The sequence below is a fragment of the Sinohyriopsis cumingii genome, chromosome 7, assembly GCF_028554795.1.
Source record: "Sinohyriopsis cumingii isolate HCF-2022 chromosome 7, ASM2855479v2, whole genome shotgun sequence".
Classification (NCBI taxonomy): Eukaryota; Metazoa; Mollusca; class Bivalvia; order Unionida; family Unionidae; genus Sinohyriopsis; species Sinohyriopsis cumingii.
Genome location: NC_142967.1, coordinates 106499500 through 106515278, shown reverse-complemented (window position 1 = coordinate 106515278; position 15779 = coordinate 106499500). Strand labels below are relative to the sequence as shown.

At 32.2% G+C, this 15779-nt stretch overlaps 1 protein-coding gene across 1 annotated transcript in view; it reads left to right on the top strand.

The window, feature by feature from the left end:
* The window catches only part of LOC149795893 (uncharacterized), a 39547-nt gene extending 29985 nt beyond the window's left edge, over positions 1–9562 (top strand). The window contains exon 7 of the mRNA XM_089965809.1: positions 754–9562. Within this exon, the coding sequence (XP_089821935.1) occupies positions 754–920 (167 nt within the window). The 3' untranslated portion in view covers positions 921–9562. The remainder of the gene's footprint in view (positions 1–753) is intronic.
* Positions 9563–15779: the final 6217 nt, after the last annotated feature.

Here is a 15779-nt window from a genome sequence, read left to right as displayed (position 1 = left end):
GTCAGGTTGGCAGGCAGTCATTCATCAAATTGTTGTTATTTAGATATTGTCATTTTGTAGTACACTGCAACTTGTCTTGAAAGACCACCCTTTCGCCCAAGATAATGGTCTCTCAATACATGTAGTCTTTCATGACAGGTCATTACACTATATAATGAATAAATCTATGCATGGAGAACCGGGTCTGTCAGGACAGGTGGTCTCTCATAGCAGTCGTCTCTCAAGACAGGTTTTTCTATTGTTCCTCTTTATCTTTTACCCTGGTACTCTGCTACTTTAAAAGACATGATCAAAATATGTCAAGGTGACTTTAGATAATCGCATTAAGGTGTAACTGATGTCATAGCAAGACATTTCTGTCCATAATTAGACAATAAATAGAATGTAAGATGAACATTGATACAGATATACACATTCTTTTTATATCCCTGGGATCCTATCATATCAATTGTGTTACCCATGTTTGTCTGTCCCATCACATGATATCAGCTCTGGCATTGTATTTCCACTTGATAACGTTTGGAACAAGTTAATACATTTTGCTAAATTTGATGTGAGGCTTTGCATAAAAAAAATAAAAGTTCAGTTTTTACCATATTTCAGCAAAATTATTTGGTGTTATGTCCACCATTTGATTGAGAAATTTGCCCCTCAACTGCATTCTAGTGGTGGTAGTGTCATTGTTGTACTGATATGTTTTCTACTTTCATTATAAATTTTAGGACAAAAACTGACAGTTCTTTTTATTTTCAGCTCTTCCTGCAGGATCAGAGGAGGGTGGGAAAACATGCATTTTGTGTTCAGGTGTTCTGAGCAATCCCAAAAAGCTTGGTTGTGAGCATGCATTTTGCAGCAAGTGTTTCGATGAAGCTTTTGAATTTCAAGAAGCATGCCCAGTATGTGGAACAAACATTTGTTGAGAACCAACAAAGCTTATGCAGTGATTGGAACTAGGGTTCAGAAAATGTAAATAATAGTGAAAAGTTCAACTGCAAGAACTGAAACATATCCTTTTGCTCTTCTTTCAAAGAACTTTTCATAAAATTCCAGATTTACATAAATTGTCCATATAACATCAATCTTGTACACATTTTATTTCAGTGATATGTGAATCTTTAAAAACTATTGTTGAATTTAAATTTTGTTTCTTTTATTTCAATTAGACTTTCCAAAAAGCTTCATTATGACAAGGTCTCAGACAAGTTTTAACTTGTCAAAAAGATTGATAGTATCAAGGTCTCAGACAAGTTTTAACTTGTCAAAAAGATTCAAAGTATCACAGTCTCAGGTTTTGACTTTACAAAAAGCTTCATTGTAACAAGATCTCAGACAAGTTTTGACTTTACAGAAATCTTCTTAGTAACAAGGTCTCAGACAAGTTTTGACTTTACAAAAAGCTTCATAGTAAAAAAGGTCTCAGACAAGTTTTGACTTCACAATAAGCTTCATTGTAACAAAGTCTCAGACAAGTTTTGACTTTACAAAAAGCTTCATTGTAACAAAGTCTCAGACAAGTTTTGACTTTACAAAAAGCTTCATTGCAGCAAAGTCTCAGACAAGTTTTGACTTTACAAAAAGCTTCATTGCAACAAAGTCTCAGACAAGTTTTGACTTTACAAAAAGCTTCATAGTAAAAAAGGTCTCAGACAAGTTTTGACTTCACAATAAGCTTCATTGTAACAAAGTTTCAGACAAGTTATGACTTTACAAAAATTTTCATAGTAAAAAAGGTCTCAGACAAGTTTTGACTTTACAAAAAGCTTCATAGTAACAAGGTCTCAGACAAGTTTTGACTTTACAAAAAGCTTCATTGCAACAAAGGTCTCAGACAAGTTTTGACTTTACAAAAAGCTTCATTATAACAAAGTCTCAGACAAGTTTTGACTTTACAAAAAGCTTCATAGTAAAAAAGGTCTCAGACAAGTTTTGACTTTACAAAAAGCTTCATAGTAACAAGGTCTCAGACAAGTTTTGACTTTACAAAAAGCTTCATTGCAACAAAGGTCTCAGACAAGTTTTGACTTTACAAAAAGCTTCATTATAACAAAGTCTCAGACAAGTTTTGACTTTACAAAAAGCTTCATAGTAAAAAAGGTCTCAGACAAGTTTTGACTTCACAATAAGCTTCATTGTAACAAGGTCTCAGACAAGTTTTGACTTTACAAAATGCTTCATAGGAAAAAAGGTCTCAGACAAGTTTTGACTTTACAAAAAGCTTCATAGTAAAAAAAGGTCTCAGAAAAGTTTTGACTTTACAAAATGCTTCATAGTAAAAAAAGGTCTCAGACAAGTTTTGACTTTACAAAAAGCTTCATAGTATCAAGGTCTCAAACAAGTTTCATAACTAGCAGATTGTACCATATGACCCTTGGTTGATGGAGAATGGTTCTATTTACTTGTGAAATTTGTATTTTTAATTTTTTGAGAAATTCAAATATGTTGTAAAATTTTATATGCATAAAAAAATTGGATATCAGTTATGACAATGTTGTTTCACCACATTTTGAAGAGATTATGTCCAAATTGTTGTGAAATTGTAAGAGGTTTTTTCAAAACAATAATTGCAATGAAGCTTTATATAAACAATAGCTTATATGCTAATTTTGCCATAGTTTACTGAGATTGTGTTCATAGTTTACTGAGATTGTGCCCATGAATGTACTTGCACGATTATGAAGCATGAGACATTCAGTTCAGACTTAACGCTCTGGTCTTTCACTGTTGGAGAACAATGGCCATGTTAGTGGCAACATCTCAGTTTTTTCTACCATCACTGCTTCCAGCAGGGCAACATGAATTGGTGATCCTTTACCATCACTGCTACCAGCAGGGCAACTTGAATTGGTGATCCTTTACCATCACTGCTTCCAGCAGGGCAACTTGAATTGGTGATCCTGTCAGCACCTACATCTAGTGTTTTCTTGAGAAGATCATTGGCTTTATTCCACAAAATTTGCTCAACTTTCAGAAATGAAATTTGACAGACATATGTGCATATAATATAGGTGACCTGAATAGATATTTAGGTCATTGCAGCAGGATTTCATTGTCCTTTCATGGGCAGTATTTTTATCTTTGCCCATACATGTACATGTACTTTGATAAATATATATGATGTTATACATTTTGATATGCAGTGTAATACAAAATACCAGTAAATTGTACCACTGTCCTTTTCTGATCTGTGGTTCAACTAATTTTAGTGGTTTTGCATTAATGCAATTGCAACTGAAATTGCAATGTTGACTTAGTTAATAACAACTGTCTTTTCTATCATCAGTGCTAGCTGTTGTGCCAAGATCAGCATTTCATTAAAATACTATCCTATACTCTCAGATTTGATATCCCGCCATCATTGACTCCAGATACCATGCTTTTTTTTGTATTGTTGTAAATGAAGTTAGACCATATCACACGGTTAGAATTGGTACATGCTAAAGTTTAAACACATTATGATCTAGAATACATTCAGTGCAGGAAGGTATTAAATACTTTCCAGAATGAAAAATAGATGTGATATGTGTAAAGTATAATAAGGAAAACATAAAGAGTTCCTTTTCCCTGTGTCTGTGCAAAGACTTGAAAAATCGAACAGTAGAATCTGCAATCCCAGTTTTACTGGGTAGGGATTTATACATAACACTTTCTAGGTATCACTGGATTTCATTAGATTGTCAGATTCTTTGAAAATGTACATGTAATATTTTCACATCCAGATAAGGATTGCTACTTAATTTTTTGTATTTATGAGTAAGAGCGATTCTTGAACCTACCGTATTCTTAACTTTTTAAAAATTAAATAATATATATCAACATTTTTTGTCAAAATGTATATGCTTCATATGATTCCATAAACTCACAAATGAAAACAACACATACAAAAACATTATTTAATCAGAGAAGCTATTTCTGCACATCAGATTCTTATGGTCCATTCAGTAAAATGGGGATAATGCATTCTTACACAGAACTATGGGAATATGCATTTGTAGTCATGTGTATGCCTTATTCCTACATGCATGGTATTTCTTTAACTAGTGCCATGGCTTACAGCTTTTACTATTAACTGTTAAGGCTGTACACAGTATTATTCAAACGCTGTTTTTATTACCATGGTACCATGGCCTACAGCTTTTACAATAAGCTGTTAAGGCTGTACACAGTATTATTTAAAATATGCTTTTATTACCATGGTACCATGGCCTACAGCTTTTACTGTTAACTGTAAAGGCTGTACAGAGTATAATTCATAAGCTGTTTTTATTACCATGGTACTATTCCTTACACCTTGTACTATTAACCGTTAAGGCTGTACAAAGTATTATTCAAAAGATGTTTACCTTGGTGCCATGATCTACATCTCTTGATGGTTAGTGCACAGTATTATTCGGAAGATGTCTTTAGTACTATGGACCATGGCCTACAGCTCATGACCATGAACTGTTAAGGCTGTACACACTATTATTCCTAAGATGTTTAGCCTTGTGGTGCCATGGTCTGCAACTCTTTACCATTACCTGTTACAGCAAGGCTGTACACAGTATTATTCAAATAATATTTTAGCACTGGGATACAATGGCCTACAGCTGTCTGCCATTAACTGTTAAGGAAGCACATAGTTGGCAAGAATTATAATTGAAATACAGACATGTGCAAAGTGAATAATTATTGTTTGCTTTCATCATTTTTTTCTGTTTGTTCTGAAGTTGCTTGGTATTTCATGATGGTTTTGGTTAATTATTGTGTTACTCTAACCATATGTATGTATACATTTTGTTCATTTATTAGAAGACAGTATGGTAGTCTAGCTTTTAGCTAATTGTGTTACTCTAACCATATGTACATATACATTTTGTTCATTTATTAGAAGACAGTATGGTAATCTAGCTTTTAGCTTATTGTGTAACCCACTTTAAATAAAATTTGTTTATTATTATTATTTACAAAAAAAAGTCTTCACAAGATGCCATCATGTAAAAATCTAAAACTAAAATATATTGGAAATTTAATAGAAATATGTTGTATGTATTGATGTATTCAGGTGTAAATACCAAACTACTTTTGATCTTTACATGATACTCTAAGTTTATTAATTACATCTTTGAAAGATTAATTGAAAATACTGTATCATCTGGTATTGTAAAGGTCATTTTGTCATATTCAACTGCATGAATGAGATAATTTACCTTGTTTCTCCAAAATCAATATTTTACCCAGTCTTTCTTCTTCTCATGATATTTTTTAAAAGGATTTTACATGTGTTACCTTTCATTTGCATTTATCTGGTATTGTATATACATTTTGCAGAATTTTAACATATTTATGTTTTTTATTTTATCGTTTAATATTTAATTATACATTTATTTGGAAGGCTTTATCTTCCTAAATTTTGCTGCTGTTCAGTGTTATATTTTTCAGACTTAAACTTTTGTTGACACTACCTTGTCACCTATATGCCAAGGTGGCATAAAACATAGCAAGGATTATACTGATGTATGTTAAACCACACACACACACACACTATCCTGAGGTGACATAAAACATAGCAATGATTATACTGATGTATGTTAAACCACACACACACAAACACTATGCTGAGGTGGCATAAAACATAGCAAGGATTATACTGATGTATGTTAAACCACACACACACAAACACTATGCTGAGGTGGCATAAAACATAGCAAGGATTATACTGATGTATGTTAAACCACACACACACAAACACTATGCTGAGGTGGCATAAAACATAGCAAGGATTATTGATGTATGTTAAACCACACACACACACAGGTGTCGGACCTCATTTCCTCCAGGCATTAGCCACTTATATTTACTATGATGTTTGACTCTTTTTGTTTTCATTAGTGCATGCTTTTCCAGTACATCAACAAATAATGTGTACCATAGAATTAAACCTCCATTAACTTTGCAGGTGCTGTTTTAATTATTTCAAAAGGTGTTACACATTGTAGGTCACCATGAACTTTAGTTTTGTTGAAATGTTTTAAATCACAACATTGATTTAAATGCTGTTAGACCTTTTAGACAGGTGCCTTATGACACAGACTGGATAATGGTTACTAACTGCATATATTGCAGCATGAATTATGGATATATTTTCAGGACAGCGATCAAAGTTCAACTGATCTCAGTAGCTCTTGTTAGTTGATTTATAATTTGTACCGAATTGTTAGTTTCATTATTGAGCGTTGAAGTTATTCATTAGTTTTACCCCATTTGAATCCATAGAAATCTTTTCTAGTTCCTCTTCAAACTTGTAAAACCAGTCCACTTTGGAATTTGGTGACTTTATAGAGAACAAACAGGAAGAGGGGCCAAGTTGGGTGGATGAACATTATAACTGAATTGTTTCATTGCTGCCAGTTTTCAGATCATATCATTTTTAGATTCAGATGTTTGGGTCGCATACAGAATGAAATCCACCTCTTTGATCACAACAAGTCTTTCTTTCAAATTCAGATTTTTAATCCTAAGTTATCTCTTAGGGTGTGAAGATGTTACATATTGCAAGAAATATCAGCAGAACCTCTCTTGTTGTATTGTTAGTTTAATGTGATCTGCTTTTCGAAGATTATGTTGTACATAAAGTTACCTATCCTTATACCCTTCTTATCTAGCCCAAAAGATGTCACATCGTGATTGTATTTTCTTGTCATTACAAGTTAGCTAAGCACTGTCATGTTTTAAAGTACTATCATTTTCTGTATTACTACCTAATGCACTGGTAGGTTGTTTTGACAGAATTACCCTATGTGTTAGTACATCTATGTGGTTTGTTCCATCATCATTTTCTGAGCACATAAACTCATCAGACTATACATATTTTGTACTGTTATTGTACATGTGCTATACAGACTGTACATATTTTGTGCAATTGTTGTACATGTGTTATACAGACTGTACATATTTTGTGCAATTGTTGTACATGTGTTATACAGACTGTGCATATTTTGTGCAATTGTTGTACATGTGTTATACAGACTGTACATGTTTTGTGCAATTGTTGTACATGTGTTATACAGACTGTACATATTTTGTGCAATTGTTGTACATGTGTTATACCATCAATACTTACACTTTTACCTACATCTGTACTCAAATTAATTCTAGTATAAGATTTAATGCTGAGCAACATTTACATTTTTACAAGTCTTTTAAACTAAATTGAGTAATTGTTGAGCCTCAGGGCAGCTTACAGTGGAATAACATGTATATTATCTTGACATGAAATTTGTTTGAATTATACCAGTAGTTAGACATTTGTGCAGCAAAAGTACATTAGTTTTGTGTTCTATTTTTCTTTCAAGATCATACTGTGGTTTTTAAAAATTAAAATAGTTATTTTGAATTAGTGTTGTACATGTACACTTACCAAGTCATTTATTATATTCTGTGCATATTTTCAATAAAACATTTAACTTGTTCTTAGACTAGTTTATTTCGTTAACGAGCTTGTGGAATCTAGTATCTAAAACATGAAATACTGCTGATATTCTTTTCATGACCATACCCCAACAAATTATTATTTATTGAACAGCGTTATTTTTGCATATGGCCTAGTCCCTTGAAAATATAGAACCTAATAGCTGTTTTTTGTTACATGGTCCATTTCATCAAAGAAATGACAATCATTGGAAGTTCCTTTTTGAACTCTGGTGAATCTTGTATTTAGAGTTCATTTTTAGGTTCACGTTATAAGGGTAAGAAATGAAGGCTATTGGTCTATAAAATTATACTGTTCACATAGATGAATAAAATTATACTGTTCACATAGATGAATAAGTATACTGTTCACATAGATAAATAAAGTATAATGTTCACTTAGATGAATAAGTATAGTGTTCACATAGATGAATAAGTATAGTGTTCATTTAGATGAATAAGTATACTGTTCACATAGATGAATACGTATAGTGTTCACATAGATGAAGAAGTATACTGTTCACATAGATGAAGAAGTATACTGTTCACATAGATGAATAAAATTATACTGTTCACATAGATGAATAAGTATACTGTTCACATAGATGAATAAAATTATACTGTTCACATAGATGAATAAGTATACTGTTCACATAGATGAACAAGTATACTGTTCACATGGATAAATAAAATTATACCGTTCACATAGATGAATAGTATAGTGTTCACATAGATGAATAAGTATACTGTTCACATAGATAAATAAGTATACTGTTCACATAGATAAATAAAAGTATACTGTTCACATAGATGAATAAGTATACTATTCACATAGATAAATAAAATTATGTAGTTCACATAGATGAGTAAGTATACTGTTCACATAGATAAATAAGTATACTGTTTACTTAGTTCATTTGTGCATCAATAAAAGGAGGTATCCCAGACACTATTATGTATCTTGTTCATTGAGGATGCAGAGTGTAAAGAAAACTTTTGTAACTGTCTTGAATTTCATTGTAATCATCTTTGATTTCATTGTGATCATCTTTGATTTCATTGTAATTGTCTTTGATTTCATTGTAATCGTCTTTGAGATTTCATTGTAATTGTCTTTGATTTCATTGTAATCGTCTTTGAGATTTCATTGTAATCCTCTTTAATTTCATTGTAATCGTCTTTGAGATTTCATTGTAATTGTCTTTGATTTCATTGTAATCATCTTTAATTTCATCGTAATCATCTTTGATTTCATTGTAATCGTCTTTGATTTCAGTGTAATCATCTTTGATTTCATTGTGATCATCTTTGATTTCATTATTATCGTCTTTGAGATTTCATTGTAATTGTCTTTGATTTCATTGTAATCGTCTTTGATTTCATTGTAATCGTCTTTGAAATTTAACTGTAATTGTCTTTGATTTCATTGTAATCATCTTTGATTTCATTGTAATCGTCAATGATTTCATTATAATCATCTTTGAGATTTCATTGTAATTGTCTTTGATTTCATTGTAATCATTTTTGATTTCATTGTAATCATCATTGATTTCATTGTAATCATCATTGAGATTTCATTCAAACTGTGATCGTCACTAGAATTATTTCCACTTATCTAACTAAATTACTCTTGCATGTTGAATTTTGAATTTTTGATCCATGGTTTGCCTAATTTGACCACTGGATCTTAAATAATTATGAATATTTTGACATAGCATCTAGTGGTTTAGACTGGTTCTCTGCTTTTGCATTTAAACATCAGTAGTTACTGATGAAGACTATACATCATTTTTGTTTAAACTTTTTCAAACATGTTACGTTTCTTCTTGCAGGAAAAGTTTTTAGGTTATTTTATAAATTGTTCTTGGGATGATGATGTGATCAAACTCAGACTGAATCACTGTTAACAAATTTTTCATTTTAAACTTGATACAAATAAAGCATGATAGAATATATTCTTTTGATGACAGTGCTGTAGCTGTACAGGTAAAAAATTATCATGGTTTATTTTTAATATTTAAATTTATTTTTATCTTGCTATATGTATATGTATACTTATACCTATATATCTACAAGCATTATGATTCTTTTATAAATTGAATATAGTTATGTTGTATTTAATAATGTATGTTTTCTTTTTTGCCCCAAGTTGTCAATGGTAGACAATTCATTGTTTATGTTAGTAATGCTTCAGTTCGGTAATTATATATCAGTTCTTCACAGCAAAACATTATGAAGAAAAATATTAGATTGGTGATAGCCAAAGTAAATCCATTTATTATGTTGGCTTATTGTATCTGTAATGTAATGTGGAGTGTTATGAGTCTATGCTGTTAAGTAACAGAAAATAGTGAAAGGCAACAAGCTGTGTAAAATTCAACAAATTTATTTCCCTAGAATACAAAGTGAAAATTAGAACAATGGACTTACAGGATTGTGAATTAAATCCCAAAATAATCCAAGAATTACAGACACAGGTCCTAGTAATTTAAATTCCAGAATAAAATTCAGTACAAGTCCAGAATAAATCCACAAAAAAATGAAGGTGATGATGTGTCTATGGTAGCTTAAAGAGTGTTGATGTGTCATCAGAATTTTTTTGAATCACAGTAATACAATTCCAGCTTTTAATTCAATATAAATTCCAGTGAATGTCTCTATCCAAGAATTTTATCAGAGCACTATTGTATTTCCAGAGTAAAGAATCACTTGAATTTGAAGAAATAAAATTTCCAGCCCAAAAATGAAATACTGTACACAACATATAATACAACTTGAAAGTGCTAGATCTTAAAGGATGAATGAAATATCCTCTCAGCTACAAGATTATATAGTTTTCTACTTGACCTCAGGTCACAATTAGCATTGTGTTTTAAAAACCATTACCAACTAGAAAATAACCTTCTAGAATGATTCTGATGTTTACGAAATAAAAACCAGAAACTGGATTATGTAAAATACACTCAGGAAATTCCAAAACCTAGACCCAAATAAACATATTTACTTCTGTTGATAATAATTCTGATTTTAAACATATGCGCATAGAGAATATTTCAGTTAGGTATTAGTTGTTTACACAGAATAATATAAAAAGTCAATCCAGGTCAAGCAGAAATGAACTCAGTTTTTGGACAAGGTGATGTCCAACATACAGTGATACATTACAATAGCATGTAGTGAAATAAAATTAAAAAAAGAAATAATAAACAATGTAAATTAATATACATAACAAGAAAAACATCAAGAATCATTTATGGGCTTCTTCATACCCATATAGTTTTATAGGCCTATTCATACCCATATGGTTTTATGGCCTATTCATACCCATATGGTTTTATGGCCTATTCATACCCATATGGTTTTATGGCCTATTCATACCCAAATGACTTTATGGTCTCTTCATACCCATATGGTTTTATGGCCTCTTCATACCCATATGGTTTTATTGCCTCTTCATACCCATATGGTTTTATGGCCTCTTCATACCCATATGCTTTTATGGGCCTCTTCATACCCATATGCTTTTATGGCCTCTTCATACCCATATGATTTTATGGCCTATTCATACCCATATGGTTTTATGGGCCTCTTCATACCCATATGGTTTTATGGCCTATTCATACCCATATGATTTTATGGGCCTATTCATACCCATATGGTCTTATGGGCCTCTTCATACCCATATGGTTTTATGGCCTCTTCATACCCATATGGGTTTTATGGCCTATTCATACCCATGTGGTTTTATGGGCCTCTTCATACCCATATGGTTTTATGGCCTATTCATACCCATATGGTTTTATGGCCTCTTCATACCCATGTGGTTTTATGGGCCTATTCATACCCACATGGTTTTATAGGCCTTTTTATACCCATATGGTTTTATGGGCCTCTTCATACCCATATGGTTTTATGGCCTCTTCATACCCATATGGTTTTATGGGCCTCTTCATACCCATATGCTTTTATGGCCTCTTCATACCCATATGGTTTTATGGCCTCTTCATACCCATATGATTTTATGGCCTATTCATACCCATATGGTTTTATGGGCCTCTTCATACCCATATGGTTTTATGGCCTATTCATACCCATATGGTTTTATGGGCCTATTCATACCCATATGGTCTTATGGGCCTCTTCATACCCATATGGTTTTATGACCTCTTCATACCCATGTGGTTTTATGGGCCTCTTCATACCCATATGGTTTTATGGCCTCTTCATACCCATATGGGTTTTATGGCCTATTCATACCCATGTGGTTTTATGGGCCTCTTCATACCCATATGGTTTTATGGCCTATTCATACCCATATGGTTTTATGGCCTCTTCATACTCATGTGGTTTTATGGCCTATTCATACCCATATGGTTTTATGGGCCTATTCATACCCATATGGTTTTATAGGCCTTTTTATACCCATATGGTTTTATGGGCCTCTTCATATCCATATGGTTTTATGGCCTCTTCATACCCACATGGTTTTATGGGCCTCTTCATACCCATATGGTTTTATGGCCTATTCATACCCAGATGGTTTTATGGCCTATTCATACCCATATGGTTTTATGGCCTATTCATACCCATATGGTTTTATGGGCCTATTCATACCCATATCGTTTTATGGGCCTCTTCATACCCATATGGTTTTATGGCCTCTTCATATCCATGTGGTTTTATGGCCTATTCATACCCATATGGTTTTAAGGGCCTATTCATACCCATATGGTTTTATAGGCCTTTTTATACCCATATGGTTTATGGGCCTCTTCATAACCATATGGTTTTATGGCCTCTTCATACCCATATGGTTTTATGGGCCTCTTCATACCCATATGGTTTTATGGCCTATTCATACCCATATGGTTTTATGGGCCTCTTCATACCCATATGGTTTTATGGCCTATTCATACCCATATGGTTTTATGGGCCTCTTCATACCCATATGGCTTTATGGCCTCTTCATACCCATATGGTTTTATGGCCTATTCATACCCATATGGTTTTATGGGCCTATTCATACCCATATAGTTTTATAGGCCTTTTTATATCCATATGGTTTTATGGCCTATTCATACCCATATGGTTTTATGGCCTATTCATACCCATATGGTTTTATGGTCTCTTCATACCCATATGGTTTTATGGGCTTCTTCATACCCATATGGTTTTATGGCCTATTCATACCCATATGTTTTATGGGCCTATTCATACCCATATGGTTTTATGACCTATTCATACTCATATGGTTTTATGGGCCTCTTCATACCCATGTGGTTTTATGGGCCTCTTCATACCCATATGGTTGTTTTAAAAAAAATAGAGTATTCTGAGAAAATGTACAATTTTGTATGATACTTGATTATAAAATTTAATTCATGATGTTATGCTGCATACATCATAGGTTCTTTTTTTAAAATTTTACTTTATTACAGAATGTAATCTAGTAGTAATTTTTCTCACATAGACTAATGAAAATAATACTTAATGTGTGCAAGGGAAATTCAACTCAGTTCATACTTAAATTCTTTTTATCACCTGCCTTTCTGTTTTCATCAGTCCTTTCATTTGTTTGTCTCACTGTCGCTCTTAATTTACACTATGCAGTTTTTAAGACATGACAGGAAAAGTTATCAAAATGAATTATATATGCTACTGTTCTATTGTGTACCACATTTGTGACCTTATATTCAAGATGAAGATAAAAGATCAGTTGTTTAAGCTTTCCCTTTACATTCTTAAATTTCAAAGCCAAATATGATTTCTTTGTCCTGCCTAATGTATGGAGGAAGGATGGTAAAAGTGATACTTGACATGTGATTGATGTGTCCTGTCTGATGTATGGTAGAAGGACCCTTAAAGTTATAATAATTATATTTGTGTTCCAAACACTGAACACAACAACTGATACTGCTTCTCCAAATCTCTGCGACATAAAAATATAGCTGTTTTGCTAACCTTACTTTTCTTATCTCAGTCTAGTCATCTCAGACCAGTCATCTCAGTCAAGGTGTCCATGTGCTCAGAACTATTTTTTGAAAAAAAACCTTGTCTTCTGCTGTGCCTGATGTAGTTGTTCTAAAATCAAACAACAACAACAACAAATATATAACAAAAACATAGCGACTTAAGGTAAATCCATCTTTGAGAACACACCATACAAAATCATTTCGAGAGAGACAAAGACACACATGCATACAATGTTGAGCTTTTTGGTTGTATGCTAGTTCATTCCATACAGCATGGTCAATTTTATCCAATATGCAGGCCAAACTCAGTACATTTTCAGGTCAGTGTCATTAAATGTAGCTAAAGCTACATAACTAGTCTTAAATTATATACTGTTAGCTACATTAAATGACACTGACCTAGCCTCTCAGCTCTCTTAACAACTACCGAAAACTTAGTAACAGCCAGAAAATGTGTTATGTCAAACATGTTTTAATCTAATATTGTTAAGCATCTCCATTTTGTCCCAGTTGAATCAAAAATATGCCTATACTATTTACTGACAAAAAATGTACTTACCAGCCAGAAGGAATCATTTACCCATCAATACATTAATCCATAATCAAATTTCAGAGTAGCTTTTGCCAAAACTATTTCCAAGACAGAAAAATAAATTTTCAAAGAATCCATGAACTTGAAAGTTTAGCACATGGCTATCCGCCAGGGTCCATACTTGGAGGGTCTTTTATGCACGGGGGTAATTTTATAATGAATATTAAGGACAACACAAGTATGTCACAAACAGTTTCACCTCCTCCAAAGGAAAGGAGTTATATACGATAGTGACACAAATGACTAATTACCTGTGAATAACACAAGCAAGGACACTCATGCTACATGTAACTTTTCGTTATAATAATAGCCTATACACTGCAACATAGGTTTGGGCTCAGTATCGTTTCATTATTTACAATATAATTTTCTAAATTGGAACTGATGAAAATGAAACAATTTCTTGTAATAAATATTAACTATTTATTGTTAATTTCATATAATATCCATATATTCATCCATATGTTAAATGTGATAATACCTCAATAATATGCAACATTTTATCTTGTTATTTTGTTTGGCTCACACATAAAAGCTGTGTACTTCAGATGACACAGTCACGCCACAGTCCTAATTAACTTATTTGTATTAATGCATCGCATGTAAACATTGGCACATGAACTATATTGCAGAAGTGAGAAGTTCTTTTTTACTTTATAGGAAATTATTGGGTAAGAAAACGAATCTCCATTAGGGTTTGGACCGAGACAAGGAAATCCCAGTTGCAGGGTTACATTATATGTCCCCCCCTCCTCGGCAAGCCTCATCGGGGGACAAATAATGTAACACCTTGACTGGGATTTCCTTGTCTCGGTCCAAACCCAAACATAGATTCTATGTTTATGCTGTACAATTTATTCTATTAATATGTCTGCAATCACCATTAGGAGAAATATTGAAGTTGATACCTGTTATGTTAAAATGTTTTAGATCTATCTTATTTTTTTCAAATTTAATTAATTTCTTGATCATCTGGTAATGGTACTGAGGAGTTGGATGTCAGTTTTCACATCTAAAAGTATATATATATATATAGATATATATATATATATATATATATATATATATATATATATATATGGAATTTAGTTCTTCTGGTATATATTTATATGATAAATGCCCTAAGATGTTCCACATTGCCATCCATACTGCCAAGAAGATATTCCACATTCTGATTATTGCCATTCATGCTGCCCAGTTTAATTGATTTTGCCACAATTTCATATCACATTGTGCTTCATATCTATTCATTGTATTATCATGATTAAATTTTAAAGTGTAATTATTTCAAAAGCTTTGTGGTTTGTATGTACAATTGTACATTTCTTTTTAATATATATTTTATCTCATTAAATTCATTTTCTGTAGTACTTTATATTCCCCAAGTTTTAAATGGAATTTGCTAATCTGGATTGCAGACAAGCTGTTTTAAGTCCAAATGACTATGATTTATCTATAAAACACCAATTTACATTTACAAAATTTGAAAATAATATAATTGGGGGTATAAATATAAATCTGTAAATAAGTATTCATATGTAAGCTAGATAGAAAGGCATAGCATTGTAATGTAATTAACTATTAAAGATATTACTGAAAACTTATCACATATTTAGGAAATGAAACCTTTACAAGATCTAGAAAAAATAAATGATCAGTGTAAATGCTGAGAGGAGTGTGCATTTATCAGACCAAGGATCTAATATTTTAAAAAATTAGTTATGATAAATGCTCAGAAAAACTCTTTGTGAATGTGGATCATATTTAGC